Source organism: Enhydra lutris, unplaced genomic scaffold, assembly GCF_002288905.1.
Source record: "Enhydra lutris kenyoni isolate GAN:26980312 unplaced genomic scaffold, ASM228890v2 scaffoldscaffold52, whole genome shotgun sequence".
Classification (NCBI taxonomy): Eukaryota; Metazoa; Chordata; class Mammalia; order Carnivora; family Mustelidae; genus Enhydra; species Enhydra lutris.
In genome coordinates this window covers 1,924,195-1,940,527 of record NW_019154136.1, presented here as the reverse complement: position 1 = coordinate 1,940,527, position 16,333 = coordinate 1,924,195, and the positions used below count along the sequence as shown (strand labels likewise).

Here is a 16,333-nt window from a genome sequence, read left to right as displayed (position 1 = left end):
TGTTGTTCAGAGGCTGTCTTCAGTGCTGAGAGGCCACCAACAATTCCTAGAGGCTGCTCACAGTCTCTTCCACGTAGGCTTTTCCGACATGGCCATTTACTTAATCAAGCCAGCAAGCAGAGTCTCTAGAACAAGTCTGCTGGCAAACAGACTCAGACGTAATACAACGTAATTGCAGGAGTAATATCTCTTCATCTTTGCTGTATTCCATGCAGAAGCAAGTCCCAGGTGCCATCCTCACTCCCGGAGAGGGGTTACGTAAAGGCGTGAACACTGGGAGATGGCAGACATCTTGGAATCTATTTGCCACACCCGCCTTCCTCACTTCTTACAAGTGTATCTCCTCAGAGCACGCCCCAGTGAACCTTCTGCCTGCAACTACCTATCTTGGGGTCTGTGTCTGGGGAGCAACACTGGGGCAGGAAAGAGAGTTAGTAACTGTTGCTGTAACATCAACTATGGGTGAAAGCAGTAGGAGACTGAGCAGCAAAGTTTCTTTTTATTCATAAATGTATAATTTATTATTACAGATTAGAATAGCCATGGCCTATCTGGAAATAAAATGAAGTCTACAAACTACAAGATGTCTTCAAGCGAGGATACACACAACAAAAATAATTCAATTCTAGGGTTGCAGAACAGATGACACAAAACTAATAAAAATTAGGCTTCCTAATTTCCACAGTATGAAAATAAATCTCAGACCACAATCAGTCACATAATTAAAAAGAGATGATTAGCACTTTATTAAATTCACAGAGGTTGTAGTTTTACAAATTGCAGAAATAGTCAACCAACAGGGCTGACTTATTAGAGAATGATAGAGAATAAGTAAGTATTGGTATGGTCATAGGATGAAATTCTACCTTGGATATAGTCACTCCCATTATCATTCATATCCCAATCATATTTTATTCTTGCTTAGTCAGTCATATACAGAGTGATATAAACAATATTCAAAAAGGATCCATCTTCAAAGATTTTTACACCATATTATGGGTATTCTCCACTGGAAAAATCTCTCTCCATAGGTCTTCAAATTGTGTGTGTGGGGGGAATATATATATATACACACACACACATATATATATACATCTGTATATATATGTAGTGGCCTGACCTTATTTCTAGAAATGTTCAACACTAATGCACCTTTAAACCAATAAGTAAAGGTACCACGTGACTATACTTATACATTGTGTTGTCAGAGAAATATTTTAGAATATTTTGAGTAGTCAACAGCTTAGGATTCCAGTGGTCTTCATGGGTATAAATGACGGCCTTTTACTTTCATGCACATGCAGAATTTCTTAGGAAAGAAGAATGGTGAAATAAAATAGATGATCTGTCCTTGATAATTTATAATGCTCAGCAGTGGCACAGAAACAAGAGTTGAGTTTCCTGAGGAAGCAAAACAGGAGCCCTTCAGAGAGGGGTGAGCCGCTCATCCTCTGTCATGAAGGCATCGTTAATGTGCCCTCCCTTTGTGTCCAAAGGATCGCAGGGGATGCCGTTCTCAATTGTGATCATGTTTTCACACTTGTCTTCAGTGTCATCCACTTCAGATGGTCCTTTGCTCTTCCTAAATGCACATAAAAAGAATGATTGGGGTCTAGAAGCAGAAAGCCTGGTCTTCTGCACAAACATGGAGAGCAAGAGAGGGAAGAGGAAACTTAGAATGATGAAATAATTGATGAGATTCCATATTTTCCAAATAAATTGCAAAGATGATAAAGACCTAATGGGTAAAAAGCTGCTGTAAGATAAGAAGTCTGCATGGATGATACATGTACATATTGATCCGGACAAGTGGTTTTATTTGGAATACTAAAATAAATATATATGAATATGTATATGAGTGAAATATATACATGTATATGAATGAAGTATTTGTATACACACACATACACACATACACATTCACTTACACATACTGCATGAAGGAAAGTGAAGAAAACGTATGGCAAAGTGGCAAGTCAAAGTATTTAGCCCTAGGAGAACAACTTAACTAAAACTGAATTTTTAAAAAGCATGAAATTTCTCTCACACAATTTGACAAATAGTCTGCAAATGTTGAGTGAAAATCAAATTGAAATGAGGTATCAGGAAGCAAACTCACATTCCTTTGTAGAAAAGAAGCAAGCATTATAAACTGCAGGTATCAGCTTGGCTCTACCTACTACAAAATAGTTGTCTTCATTTGTAAGTTGGGTTTTTGGAACTCAGAACACATTTTACTAATTACATTACACCTCATAGCTAAAACTGCAGGTCATTAAAAAAAATGAAAAACAAAAACAAAAAACCTCTATATGACAGTATAAATCTCTGACTTCCTCATTCTCAGATTCTTTGTAGACTCTGCTATCCTCACCCTTAATAAAAGGAGTATGAAACGCTGCAGCTTTGAATTCAAAGGGTCTTCCTGTCTTTTGTGAAAGACCAAGTCACTGAGTCAATTATGCTTAATAAGAGATTAAGGTTGTGGCATCATGGAGGCATGATTTTGGGCATAAGGCTCCCAGACTTGCTAGAGATTCTTTTGTCCCAGGAACCTGTGGAGACTTCAGAGAGGCAGACCTGAATGGATCCCACCGCTGGAATGGGGGGCACTGCTGTGGTGACCAGGATGGACTCCCACTACTATGGAAGTCCCTTAGAACCTTGGTGAGTCTCTGGTGAGTGAAGAGGTGGTAAAGAGGGGCGCCTGGGTGGCTCAGTGGGTTAAGCCGCTGCCTTCAGCTCAGGTCATGATCTCAGGGTCCTGGGATCGAGTCCCGCATCGGGCTCTCTGCTCGGCAGGGAGCCTGCTTCCGTCTCTCTCTCTCTCTGCCTGCCTCTCCATCTACTTGTGATCTCTCTCTGTCAAATAAATAAATAAAATCTTTAAAAAAAAAAAAAAAAGAGGTGGTAAAGATGCCCCAGAGATGACTGAGGTAGAGTTTCCTATTAGTCCTGCATGAAAGTCCATTTTAATGTGCTTTAAAGAATACGGTGGGAGGAAGGGAGAGGAAAGAAAGACCTCTTATTTACACAGGAATGACAGCTATTATAGACAAAGTAACAGAAACAGAAAATCACCACTATAATAATAATTGATTCTAATGAGGCTCATCAATGATACTCAACCATTGAATAAGAGGTGATTTGGGAACAGGGTATTCAACTGACATTCTATAACCATCAATCATATCACTTCCATTCATAGTACCTAACACTCATTGAATAACTATGTTTTGAGTGACTACTCTGTGTTCAAACAGACACAGTCCTTGTCCTAAAGTGAAGAGAAAGGACTTAACAACGGGGGAAAACTCCAAATTTCATTCATCCTCCCTCCCATTTTTTATGGATTATAAAAAATGATGATTCAGAAGGGATGAAGCCCTAGTAACAAATGCGTATTTGTAAATTATCATCAAAAAATGTCTAGTTCGGGGCGCCTGGGTGGCTCAGTGGGTTGAAGCCTCTGCCTTCGGCTCAGGTCATGATCCCAGGGTCCTGGGATCGAGCCCCGTGTGAGGCTCTCTGCTCAGCAGGGAGCCTGCTTCTCCCCCTCCCCTCTCTCTGCCTGCCTGTCTGCCTACTTGTGATCTCTGTCTGTCAAATAAATAAAAATAAAGAAAAATATTTTTTTTAATTTTATTTTTTAAAAACATATATTTTTATCCCCAGGGGTACAGGTCTGTGAATCGCCAGGTTTACACACTTCACAGCACTCACCATAGCACATACCCTCCCCAATGTCCATAATCCCACCCCCCCTCCCACCCCCCTCCCCCCATTAACCCTCAGTTTGATTTGTGAGATTAAGAGTCACTTGTGGTTTGTCTCCCTCCCAATCCCATCTTGTTTCATTTACTCTTCTAAGAAAAATATTTTTTAAAAAATGTCTAGTTCGTGCAATTTCCCCCACACTCACTCCTCACTGGGCTTGGAGGGAATAAGAATTCTCCATAACAATAAACAGATTTTAAACAGTCAACTCTTACTCTAAAATTTGTGTATGTAAGTATGAAATTCACATCACAAAAATCTTAGCGGATGGAGCATTCTAAAGGAGGTGGCAATGCAATGGGAGTCTTTGAAATAGACATGGCCAGGGTCTATTTGTCAGTTCCCTCAGTTAAGAAAGTGCTTTTATCGAGTTAGATGAAAAATCACAGGGAGCTGGACACTTGCAGATCACCACAAGGAATCTCGCCTTCCACTCCCAGCCATAAAGGAGTACTAATCCATTAGGCCTCACAAAGGAATGGGGAAGAACTAAAAAGAAAGATGTAAACAGACAAGGACAAGTCCATCTTCTTGAGAAGAAGGATTTCTCAACCAAAAAGATTCTGGGCAAAACGGCTGTGGAAATGTATCTAATGGAGCTGTGCCGGTGGCGAATGCGGTATACATTGTGCTTCTGTGACCTTGGATCCAGTCGTTCAGAGTCTTGGCCTTGCCCGGCTTCACAAACTGCAATGTCAGGACGGCGCTGGCTGGACACGATAAGGAGCTCGCCAGTTATCTAACAGTAATGCAGGGCTTTGTCACGTTTCATAGTACATACGGTAATAAACGGGTTCACTGCCTCTGCATTGCTCTTACTAACAATAATAAAACTTAACTGTGTTTCTGGATCATTCTGATTTGATGTTCCGCTAAAAACATGAATTCCTTTTCCTGAAAAATAAAATTGAGTGCTGACTTCCACTGTTCTTGCAGTGTACGGCAGTTCAGGAAGAAGATTGTCTTAAAAAAGTAAAATACCTGAAACTAGTTCTTAAAAACCTTGAGGGTAGATAGTTCTCATAAATCTAGAGAGAAGAGGGGCAAATGAAGGGACAAAAAAAAAATGCTGGGTGACCCTTGGAGCTAAGGGGTGTCGAGGAGCAGGGTTAGGGTTTGCTCATGATAAAGTAGTGGTGGGACGCCTGGGTGGCTCAGTCGTTAGGCACCTGCCTTCGGCTCAGGCTGTGATCCCGGGGATCCTGGGATCGAGCCCCGTATTGGGCTCCCTTCAGGGAGCCTGCTTCTCCCTCTCTGTTGCTCCCCCTGCTTGTTCTCCCTCTCCCTCTCTCTCTCTCTCTCTCTCTCTCTCTCTCCAATAAATAAATAAAATCTTCAAAAAAAAAATAAAGTAGTGGTGGCTGAAAGCACAAAGAATATTTCTGTCTCCCTTCAAACGAGATAGGACTAAAGAGCTAAGGCCCAAGAATAGCCAGAAAAACACAAAGGATAGACAAATATGATTTTGAAACAGAACAGAATTAATTATTGGGGAATTAGAACCATCCTCATAATCAGTATGGATGATTCCCAGGGAAAACGTCAATGTTACTGGAATGATTTCAGTGGGCACCGCAGTCCAGTCAGACTGATGGGCTTTGGGATCCACACTACCTGGTTTTATTTTATTTTTTAAAGATTTTATTTGTTTGACAGACAGAAACCACAAGTAGGCAGAGAGGCAGGCAGAGAGAGGGGGGAAGCAGTCCGCCGCTGAGCAGAAAGCCCGATGCGGGGCTCGATCCCAGGATCCTGGGATCATGACCTGAGCCGAAGGCAGAGGCTTTAACCCACTGAGCCACCCAGGCACCCCCAGACTACCTGGTTTTAAAGACAGTTACTACGAACCTTCTGACCACGTGACCATAGGCAGGTTGCTTCATGTCTGCCATGTGGTAGTGATAACAATAATTAGTATCTATATCATGACAGAAACCAGACTAAGTGCTTTGTGTACATCACCTCATTTAATTCCTATTGCAGTATTATAAAGATGTTATTATCCCTGTTTTTTAAGACATTACTTATTTATTTGAGAGAGAGCGCACAGAGGGAGAGTGAAAAGGAGAAGCAGACTCCCCGCTGAGCAGAGCCCGATGCGAGGCTTGATCCAGAGACCCTGAGATCATGACCTGAGCCGAAGGCAGACACTTAACCAACTGAGCCGCCCACGTGCCCCTTATTATCTCTGTTTTTCAAATGAAGGAGCTAAGACTCAACTATGTGAAGCAGCTTATCTTTGAGACAGGAACAAGACTGGTGAAACCAGTGGACCTAGAACTCTACTTAATCTCCCCAGGCTTCACTCAAAACACACATCTGGGGTGCCTGGGTGGCTCAGTGGGTTAAGCTGCTGCCTTCGGCTCAGGTCATGATCCCAGGGTCCTGGGATCGAGTCCCGCATCGGGCTCTCTGCTCAGCAAGAAGCCTGCTTCTCTCTCTCTCTCTCTCTCTCTCTCTCTCTCTGCCTGCCTCTCCGTCTACTTGTGATCTCTCTCTGTCAAATAAATAAATAAAATCTTAAAAAAAAACAAACAACAAAAAAAACACACATTAGATTCCTACTGAGTATGTACATTTAAGAACAGCAAAGGAGGGCTGCCTGGGTGGCTCAATGGGTTAAGCCTCTGCCTTCAGCTCAGGTCATGATCTCAGCGTCCTGAGATCGGGTCCCACATCGGGCTCTCTGCTAGGCAGGGAGCCTGCTTCCTCCTCTCTCTCTCTCTGCCTGCCTCTCTGCCTGCTTGTGATCTCTCTCTGTCAAATAAATAAAATCTTAAAAAAAAAAAAAGAACAGCAAAGGAAAACAATTATTAGCTCTAACATTTCTGATTTTACTTATACATCTATTTTTAAGACTACCGACTTAAAACTTTTTAAGAATGTGAAATTTCAGTATATTGAAAATGTTGGCTGAGCCCCATCCCCTTGTGTGAAAAGCAGTATTTTTAGAAATCTAAATGCATTTCTGTTTACTACTGCCCTTATGGGAATAGAAATATAACTAGATATAAACCAAGTGAATCTACAAACGACTCTGCTCTACTGGGAGCATTAGCTAGGGTTATGTCCTGAGTACTTAATCTGGCATTGTTACCAAGTGCAAGACTATAATCTCCTTGTAGGCAGGGACCATCCACATTATCTGGGTATGTATCGTCCCTGATAAATACTAGAGCTCCCAAACTGGGCTATTTTTTAGACAGCTGGTTAACCAGTTCACCACTATTGTAGTAAACAGCAACCCTAATAAGATCACTTGCTTTTTAAAATAGGGATTTGTGGGACGCCTGGGTGGCTCAGTGGGTTAGAGCCTCTGCCTTCGGCTCAGGTCATGATCTCAGGGTGCTGGGATTGAGCCCCACATCGGGATCTCTGCTCAGCAGGAAGCCTGCTTCCCACCCACCCGCCCACCCCCCTACCCGCCTCTCTGCCTGCTTGTGATCTCTCTCTCCCTCTGTCAAATAAATAAATAAAACCTTTAAAAAAATAAAATAAAATAGGGATTTGTTAACTAATAAAATCCCAAACAATGAGCCACTGAACTGGAAAACTTTTTATAGCATCCTGGCAATTTCTGGATGAAAATGAGATCCTTTTTTCAGTATCCCTTAGTCACAGAAATGGGTTAAGCTGATCTTGGATAATAATACTGTTTATTTAGTGCATGCTATATTCTAGGTACTTCATACACATTTATCTCAACCAACCCTCACGGAAGCCCTATGAGATAGTATCTGCTAACTACAGATGGAGAAATAGTCCCACAGAAATTGGATGACTTGACCAAGGTCATCTGGCTAAAGGGCATAGGTGGTGTTTGAGTTCACCCAGTTTGGCTTCCAATGACTGCACACTTCACAGTGATCAGCTATGAGTAATCAATGTAGTGCTGCTACTGACAAAGGTAAAAGAATTGTTAAAGGTTTCCTTGAGAAATGTCCTGAGCAGTAGGTTTAAATATGCATATGTTGTTGATGACAGCGGCATTCTTCTCCACGGAAGCAAAACGGTTAACTGAGACAACCCTCTCCTGGCCTTCTAAATGTAAGATTTTCTATCATGCAAACTATGTTCATTAGTATCTAATGTATGGACTGAACTGTTGAACAAATCTTTGTTTCCTTAGGACTAAAAGCACTGGGGCCAACTTCTGCCTTTTCCATGATTAGAAAGGGCTTTCATCACCATCACCAGGGCTCTCCCCACTCCGGACCGCACCCTCTCCACACCTTCCAAGCAGTACTTTGCCCATGAGAAACCCACCACAGATCGTATCTAACTTACAACACCACAAATCAATTTATCTTCAGAAGGTTGTCATAACTGTCCTGACTCTATTTGCCAATTAGTGATGCTCTCCAGATTTCTGCAAGAGATGTGTCTATCTGTTTTCCTAGTCTGAACACAAAATGAATTTGCGAAGGCAAGGTTGTGACAACAGCCTCACTTCTCCCAGGCAACAGATTATGATGCTACACACCCAATTATTATATTACTGCAGGACCCGCTCAGCAGGAAAGAGATAGCACGAGCTGGAAGGCCAGCAAATGGCAGGATAATAAAATAACAGTAACAGCTAACACTTACTGAGTGCTCCCCGTGGGCCAGGCACCACTCTAAGCACACCACTGCATTAACTCTTTTTATCCCACCAAGTTCATTATTTCCGGTATACCTCACTGTCACTCCAGCAAAGTCATCTCTGCACAAGCAACAAAGAAAAATTTAACCAACCCAATGCTAGCATCGCAAACCATACTCTCCTGCGCTTGGGTTCCCTGACTCACTGCCTGTGCCTCCTGATATGCAGAGTTAATGGATTACATACAACAGCAGAATCTAGGATATAAATAGTTTGGATCTAAGCAGTATGTCTTATCGTTCGTCCTTCTAACTCCTAGAGTATACTGTGCTACTGAGAAAACAGGGAACCAAGGAGATGAAGTGAATTTACAGAGGTTATGATCGTTAGAAATCCTAGAATTATAGGATTATATTATAATATAGTATGATAGGATTATATTATACATATATAATATATATAGTATATATTATATATATATAGGATTATATTATATTATAGGATTATATGGAACTTAAACATATTAAACACAAGTAGTCAAATATTACAAGGGAACCTTTCTTAATATTAAAAAAAAAAAAGACTGAAAACAAAACAAACTGACAACTTATACCATGGCTCTCAGCATTGTGTATACCATGCCAAGATGAAGAAAATCAAGCAAGTACAACTTGATTTTAATCTCTGAGTTTTAAGATGGGGACTAAACATAAATCTCATTTATTCCAGAGCATTTCACTTATCATTTGTGGAAAAAAGTTACAAAGGCCAACATCTGAAATGATTCCCTTCTGCTAGTAACTAGGGTGAGGCATAGGGAAAGTAGTAAACCTCCAGAGAAACATTTAGTTGAACCTACACTTGGCCAAACTCAACCCCCATGTCTATGTGGGCATCGACCCTTTTGAAAGCCAATGCATGTCCCTGTGATTCCCACTTACCAAAATTCTTCTTCCTTGGAATCAGGTGAGAAGGTTTTAGAAAAATCAAACTGTCTAATGAAGAGTGAGGACCCTCTCCACTTCCCCTCTGGATCAGAGGTACTTGTAAACAAAATTTTCTCCTTTCATCATGCTGAGAAATCCTCTCCTCCTCTCCTCCTGTTCTCCTACCTTCATAACTTCCCCAGTGGTCTGAAAGTCTCCCTTGAAGAAATGGCAATAATTTAGACAGCAAAGTTTGTAGGTGCCCCGGAATCCAGGTAAAGGGACTCCGGGAGTAGCAATCTCCAAACTGGAAGCTCTCAAACTAAGTGAATTAGAATAACCCGGATATTCATTAAAATGCATCCCCTTTGCAGATTATAATTTAGAAGGTTTGCAGTAGGGCAAACCTTCATTTTAAACAAGCGTTCAGGTGATTCTGATGCAAGGTGCTGATTCGAAGTTCACCTCGAGGAACGTAGTTCTACAGGCACTAGAGGGACAAGCAACTGTTGAAAGGAGGGAAGCAGAGAAGCACAAGAGTATCCGGGACAAGATGGGGGCTGTAGGCACTGGGCCAAGAAAAGGCAAGCCAAGCTGGGGAGGCATGGAAAGAACCGTGGAACTGCTGGCATCTGCCGGTAGAGGACTGTTAAAGGTTAACTCTGCCCACCCAAAAAGTCTACTTAGGTTTGTATATCCAACTTACAAAAGCATAATACAGATATTAAAATCAATTCTTGATATGAAATATTCATACAGTGTAGAAGAAAGAAAAAGATAATATTGGAAGGAGTCGTTAGTAAAGGACACTGGACTCTAGAAAGTCTCTAAACACAAGAGCCTAAGTGATATTTTCATAATCACCAATATTTTCAAAGTTTCAGATTTAAGGCATTATTTTCAGCTTGGAGAAAATCCCCTCCTCATTTTTCCAAGTCATAAGGAAATAGGAAAATCCTCCCTAAGTCACTCTGTTTAAGTATCTTACCTTCTACGTTGCCGGATTCCTGATAAAATCAACAGCATGACTGCCACTATGACGATGCAAAATATCACACTGAATATAATGATCCAGATGGGCATGGATGGGTCAGTGGGTGGTGCAAGAGTGGAAGGAATTTTTAAAAATTCCAGGGTCTGGTCATTCAAAAAGAAGGCATTGTTGATCCGGTTCCTATTCATTCTACAATATAATGAGGATTAAAAACAAACAAGAGAGAAAAAAAGTTAGAAACAGAAGGTATAGTCCTATCTCTTCATGATTATAATTATCTGTAGAAACAGAGCACCCCTGTGGCAAGAGACCTCGGGTTGACTAGACAGTCTGACGGGGGGCAGTCATGCTGTGGTACTCTTTTCATAGCAGTGCTGGCTGCTATAGAAAGGCTCGCCTACTGCCCTCCATTGTTGGGAATGTCCTAGAAGTAACCTGAAGTCCTGAGCTTGAAGCTCTGCCCACCAGGTTTTATTTCCAGAAAGGCAGCCTCTAGACTAAGATGACACAACTCAATTTAAGGTGACTTACACAAATACCAACAGCAGGAAGAGGGAAAGTTGTGTGTAAAAAAGTGGGTGAAAAACTCAAGAAGAGGTGCGCCTGGGTGGCTCAGCGGGTTAAAGCCTCTGCCTTCAGCTCAGGTCATGATCCCGGGGTCCTGGGATCGAGTCCCGCATCGGGCTCTCTGCTCAGCGGGGAGCCTGCTTCCTCCTCTCTCTCTCTCTGCCTACCTCTCTGCCTACTTGTGATCTCTGTCTGTCAAATAAATAAATAAAAAATATTAAAAAAAAAAAAACTCAAGAAGAAAAGAATATCAGGAATAAAAAAGAACCATGAAACCAGGAGCAGCTGTAAATCCATCAGTTTGATTTTTTTTTCATTAATTCAACAAACACTTGCTGAAAACTTACCAAGTACCAGATATGGTGGTAAGTGCTGGAGATACAAAGTGAAATGAAAATACCAAGGTGCTTACAGTCTAGACCAGTCGAGAAGGATGGCACATCAGTCCCTCCACAATCACAGCGTGGTGCAAAATGTTCCATGAAAGACGTTAAGTATGGCCCGCGTGGGAGATGGTGGGGGGACCAAGTACCTCATATCAAGAAGTCAGGGCTGCTTTCCTGAGAAAGCAACATTGAGCTATGTTTTGAGGGATCCACAGGAATTCTTGAGGCCAGAGTATGTAGTAAGCACAGGAATGGAGACAATGATATAATAGTTTTGTTCAGGACTACAAGTTTCATATGAATAAAGTCATTGGTGCTTGAGAAGCCCAAAAATCCAGAAAAAATATCAAGGTAAATGAATTACTCTTCCTGGGCAAAATCTGCATTTTTGGTGGTGGCAGTGGTTAGGGAGGGGTTGAGAGCAAAGACTTATTTGGCTAAAACCAAATAAGTGAATTTCTAACTGGAATTTGCAAACTAGATGAGGAGATTTCTTGGGATATTCTCTGGCCTTTACTGAATTCACACTAGACAACTGACTTCATCTACCTCTGGAGCAGCAACGGAAAATACATATATGATGTGAGCTTCATGTGTGACTTCAAATACTCTATGAGGTGCATTTTAAGAGAACGTAAAAAGGAAGGGGTGAAATTATTTTAATTTTTTTAAGTAGGCTCCACACCCAACATGGGGCTTGAACTCGTATCCCCGAGATCAAGAGTCACATGGTCTACTGACCAAGCCAGCCAGGTACCCTGAAACTATTTTAATAATTTTTTTGCCCAACACATCCAGAAAAATATAATTTCAACCTGTCGTCAATCTTGAGTTGGCTCACATTGTATTTTGTACTCAATCTTTGAAATGTGATGTGTACTTTACACTTAGGGTGTATCTAATCTTGGACTACCTACATTTCAAGTGCTCAGCAGTCACATATGGGGAATGACTACCATCCTGGACAGTGTGGGTCTTGAACCTGACAGTAATGGCTGGACAATCTCTGCAGATCAGCACGAGGCTATCAGGAAAGACCTCCTTTACCAAATAAAAATCTATGTAGAGACATGATTACTCACAAATGTGAAAAAGAATCCCAGCCAGCTAATCTATAGCAGCAGATAATTCCAATGTAATTTTTTTTATCACAATACCCGCAAGTTCCATCCATGTCGTTGCAAATGGCAAGATTTCATTCTTTTTGATGGCTGAGTAATATTCCTGTGTGTGTGTGTGTGTGTGTGTGTGTGTGTGTGTGTGTGAGAGAGAGAGAGAGAGAGAGAGAGAGAGAGAGAGAGAGAGAGTCATCCGCTGATGAACGTCTGGGCTCTTCCCATATTTTGGGTATTGTCAAATTACTGAAAAGCTTCCTTTTTCCAGAACCTATCACTGATAATCTGGGAACACAAATGTCTCTACAAAATAACGAACCCCACTACTAAGGTATGACTCAGAGTAAAATGAGAAGTTGCTCTATATTCTCATTCTAGCTACCTGGTTAGTGAACACTTTGCTGTTCTTTTGCCTCTCGGACTGATTAGAAGTTATACATAACTCATGAATCACTGAACACTTCCTCAAAAATTAATGATGTACTATACAGTGGTTAACCGAACATAATAAAAAATAGTAAATAGCTAGATAGATACATAGATAGATAGAAAGAAAGAGACAGACGTTCTGGGGCGCCTGAGTGGCTCAGTTGGTTAAGCATCTGCCTTCAGCTCAGGTCATGATCCCAGGGTCCTGGGATCGAGCCCCACAGCGGGCTCTCTGCTCAGCAGGGAGTCTGCTTCTCCCTCTGTCCCTCACCTCTCTTTCTCTCTCAAACAAATAAATAAAATCCTTAAAAAAAATTACTCAGAAGTGATCGGTGTTGACATGAAATGCCACACACGTGCAGGAACACACTTCACGAAGCAGAGAGGGTTGTGCAAATATGAAGCAGAACTAGCATCATTGTGCCCACCTCCACCAGATTCTTCAGCCTTGAAATTCCTATTACCTGCCCTCTAGCTGCCATCCCCTCGCTTTTCATGCTATCCTTCTTTCTTGGTATTGTTCCCTTTATTTTCATACAATCTTGATGAGACCTACCCCTGACATAACTTCTCATTCTTTCAGCCTTCCCCACCCCCTAAGCAGCTTGTCCTGCAAGGACCTTTGAGGCATTCCGTCATGGACACACTCATCTGCACCCTCCACCTTCAGCCCCAACACTCACTCTTCCCCCTCACATTAATGGGAGCCTACTCTCACCGCAGTGCCTTCATTTCCTTGTAGTCCTCCTAGATCATGGAGAGGGCGTGAATAAAATACAGTGAAATACAGTGTTCCTAATTCTCATGCCCTAAGTGGTGGGTCTTAGCAGTATTTTTTAGTGGTGTAAGTACAGGAACAACGTATTTCAAACCTTCCTGTTAAAGCAGATTAAACTGTATCCCACTAGTATAGATCCTCAAGGCCTTTGCTTTGGCAAGGGAAATGGATGATTGTTCACACAAAAACCTTTGGCATTGATTACATACTCATTATCTTAAATTTTAATATTTTACAGACAGTAAATGAGTTCTGCTAGGTGTTTCTTCATGGTAAAGAGAATAATGTGTATTTCGGTAACTTGTAAGTCTGTTGTAAGGGGAGTTACTTTGTTTCCTTCTTTCTTTTTCCAGAAATAGTTTCTTTTCTGAACTTACTGTTCTAATATACCTTTGCCCAACAGTAGTTATTTTAGGGATGGAAAATTTACATACATAAAGTACACATTGATTAAAGTAAAAACAAACTGCATCCTTCTTTGAAGTCAAGAATACACTTCACTTTTTTGAAAGATCGTCATGATTACAAGGAGGGGTGGAGAAGAACTGGGGGAAAACTGTGTAAAATATGAAGTGGGTAAAAAATATTACTGAGTATCTGGTGAATACACCTTTCTGGACAATTTATACCTTCTATTTGTCTTTGAGTTATTTCGCAAATCTATAAGTGGTAGAAAACTGACATAACGTAAATGATTCTTGCCCAGAGAAAATCAAGTGAGCTGTGTTTGGTCGAATATGACTGATCACTACCTGATGGACAGAATGGTGCACCTTTTTGTAAATGGACATCACCATTCCTTGATTGCCAAAGATGCACCAGTCCTTGAAGTCTCCTTTGGGTTTTGTTTGTTTTTTAAAAATTTTATTTATTTGTCAGAGAGAACACAAGCTGGGTGAGCAGTAGTCAGAGGGAGAGGCAAGCACAGGGAGAAGCAGGCTCCCCACTGACCAAGGAGCCCGATGTAGGACTCGATCCCAGGACCCTGAGATCATGATCTGAGCCAAAGGCAGACGCTTAACAGACTGAGCCACTCAGGCATCCCTTGAAGTCTCCTTTGAACTGCTTTTACCATTTTACTAGTTCCTTCATTAATTAATGAGACAATAAAATCTTTAGTAGCATTTACTTTTAATTTGTATGACAGTCACGCTCTTACCTTGTTTTTAAAAATATATATATTTTAAAGGCAAAGACTATACATTAACTAAAGAAGCTAAGTCCTTAGAGACCCAAAAAATGAGACCATTTTTATTGTTTAAATAAAAGTCAAAGGTATGACTTGTCCTTTGAAATACCTTATATTTATTAACTCATTTAACCTTCTCAACAACTCTGAGGGAGAGGTACCATAACTATTCCTGTTTTATAGATTATAGGAGGAAAACAAAATGAGGGGAAGTAACTTGTCTATAATCCAGAGACAAAACCTACAAATTTGGGCTCCAGAATCCATGTGATAAACCATCACACAACAGCACCACACCAGGTTTTCTTGCCAAAAGAAGACAGCCCTAAACATTCATATAGCTAATATTTAACCCAGAGCTTCTCAGCCACAGCACAATTGGCATTTGGGGTTGAATAATTCTTTGTTCTGAAGGGCCATCCTGTGCATAGCAGGATGTTCAGCATCACCCCTAACTTCCGTCTACTCAATACCCCACGCCCCCCACCTCAATTGTGACAACAAAGATGTCTCCAGACATTGCCAAATGTCTCCTTGGAGGCAAAATTGTCCCTGGATAAAAAAACACTGATCCAAACTAATGCTTAATACAAGCTAACAAAATTAAATCTTTCACCTATGAATACATAAATCATTGTGAAGCACAGAGAGAATTCTTCAAAATTTATGAAAACTGTCAAATCAATCAACAAGTTGATATGCCAGGGGAAGACATATTTAGCGGTGATTACCTTATGGCTGACTGTATCTCAACAGCAGGAAGGGTGTGATTTTTTGAAGGATCTGTAACCACAAACCAGAATGACACCCGCTGGGTTACATTGCAAAGTAGGACATTGGAAATTCTGCAGATGATGGAGAAAAAAATACATTATAAGCAAATAATGACCGATTCCATTAGAACATCCACTCCGGCATAATTACCATCTTAAAAGGTGTGTTAGCTATGAAGTCATTTTTACTGTTTTAAGAAAAGCCTTATTAAGAAGAAAATAACACAGGAAATCTCCTCTGTTTCAAAATCAGATACTTAGGAATCACTCCTTAAAGGAGAATCTACCAAAATGAGAAAATAACCAAAGTACACAGTCAAAAGTGTTAAGGATCTCATTCTTCATCACCTGTTAGCTGACAAGCATCCCTGCTTCCCCAACACTGAGCCTCTTTCGAAACCACAGATGCCTCTGGTGTTGCCTCATCCAGCTGTTCTTAGTCCCATTCAGACTGACACATCTTAGATCCAGACAAATCAGTTGCCACTCCCTGGTCCCATATTGCTTCTGTGTTGGCCACACTGCCGTCCCTCTCCCACTCCAGTACTGGAGCAGACACACTAGGAGACCTCCAAGCTGAAGTGCTATCATCAATTTACCAGCAGTCTTTAAACACTGTTTCTGCAATTATTTGCTTTCCAACTGTCAATGGGAATGTGCCACACCACTCTGAGTACATACATTGCCAGGACATATAACATGAAAGAAATGACATTAGTGTTCAGATGGGAGACAATTATATATGAATGTATGAAAGATATAAAGGTTGAAAATTACAGGAGAGTCCACATAACTCAATGCTGCCAGGGCTAAA

The 16,333-nt window shown here is 41.1% G+C and overlaps 1 protein-coding gene across 3 annotated transcripts in view; it reads right to left on the bottom strand.

Annotated features, from left to right (window-relative positions):
• Window positions 1-719: 719 nt before the first annotated feature.
• The window catches only part of LOC111157150 (transmembrane protein 27), a 34,126-nt gene continuing 18,512 nt past the window's right edge, over window positions 720-16,333 (bottom strand). For 2 of the 3 annotated variants that reach the window (XM_022518410.1, XM_022518411.1), the window contains exons 4-6: window positions 15,478-15,591; window positions 10,277-10,471; window positions 720-1,582 (exon numbers count right to left, since the gene is read on the bottom strand). In XM_022518410.1, the coding sequence (XP_022374118.1) occupies window positions 1,426-1,582; window positions 10,277-10,471; window positions 15,478-15,591 (466 nt within the window). In that variant the 3' untranslated portion in view covers window positions 720-1,425. Of the gene's footprint in view, window positions 1,583-9,446; window positions 9,508-10,276; window positions 10,472-15,477; window positions 15,592-16,333 lie in introns of those variants that run through there. The other variant, XM_022518412.1, reaches the window with a different exon arrangement.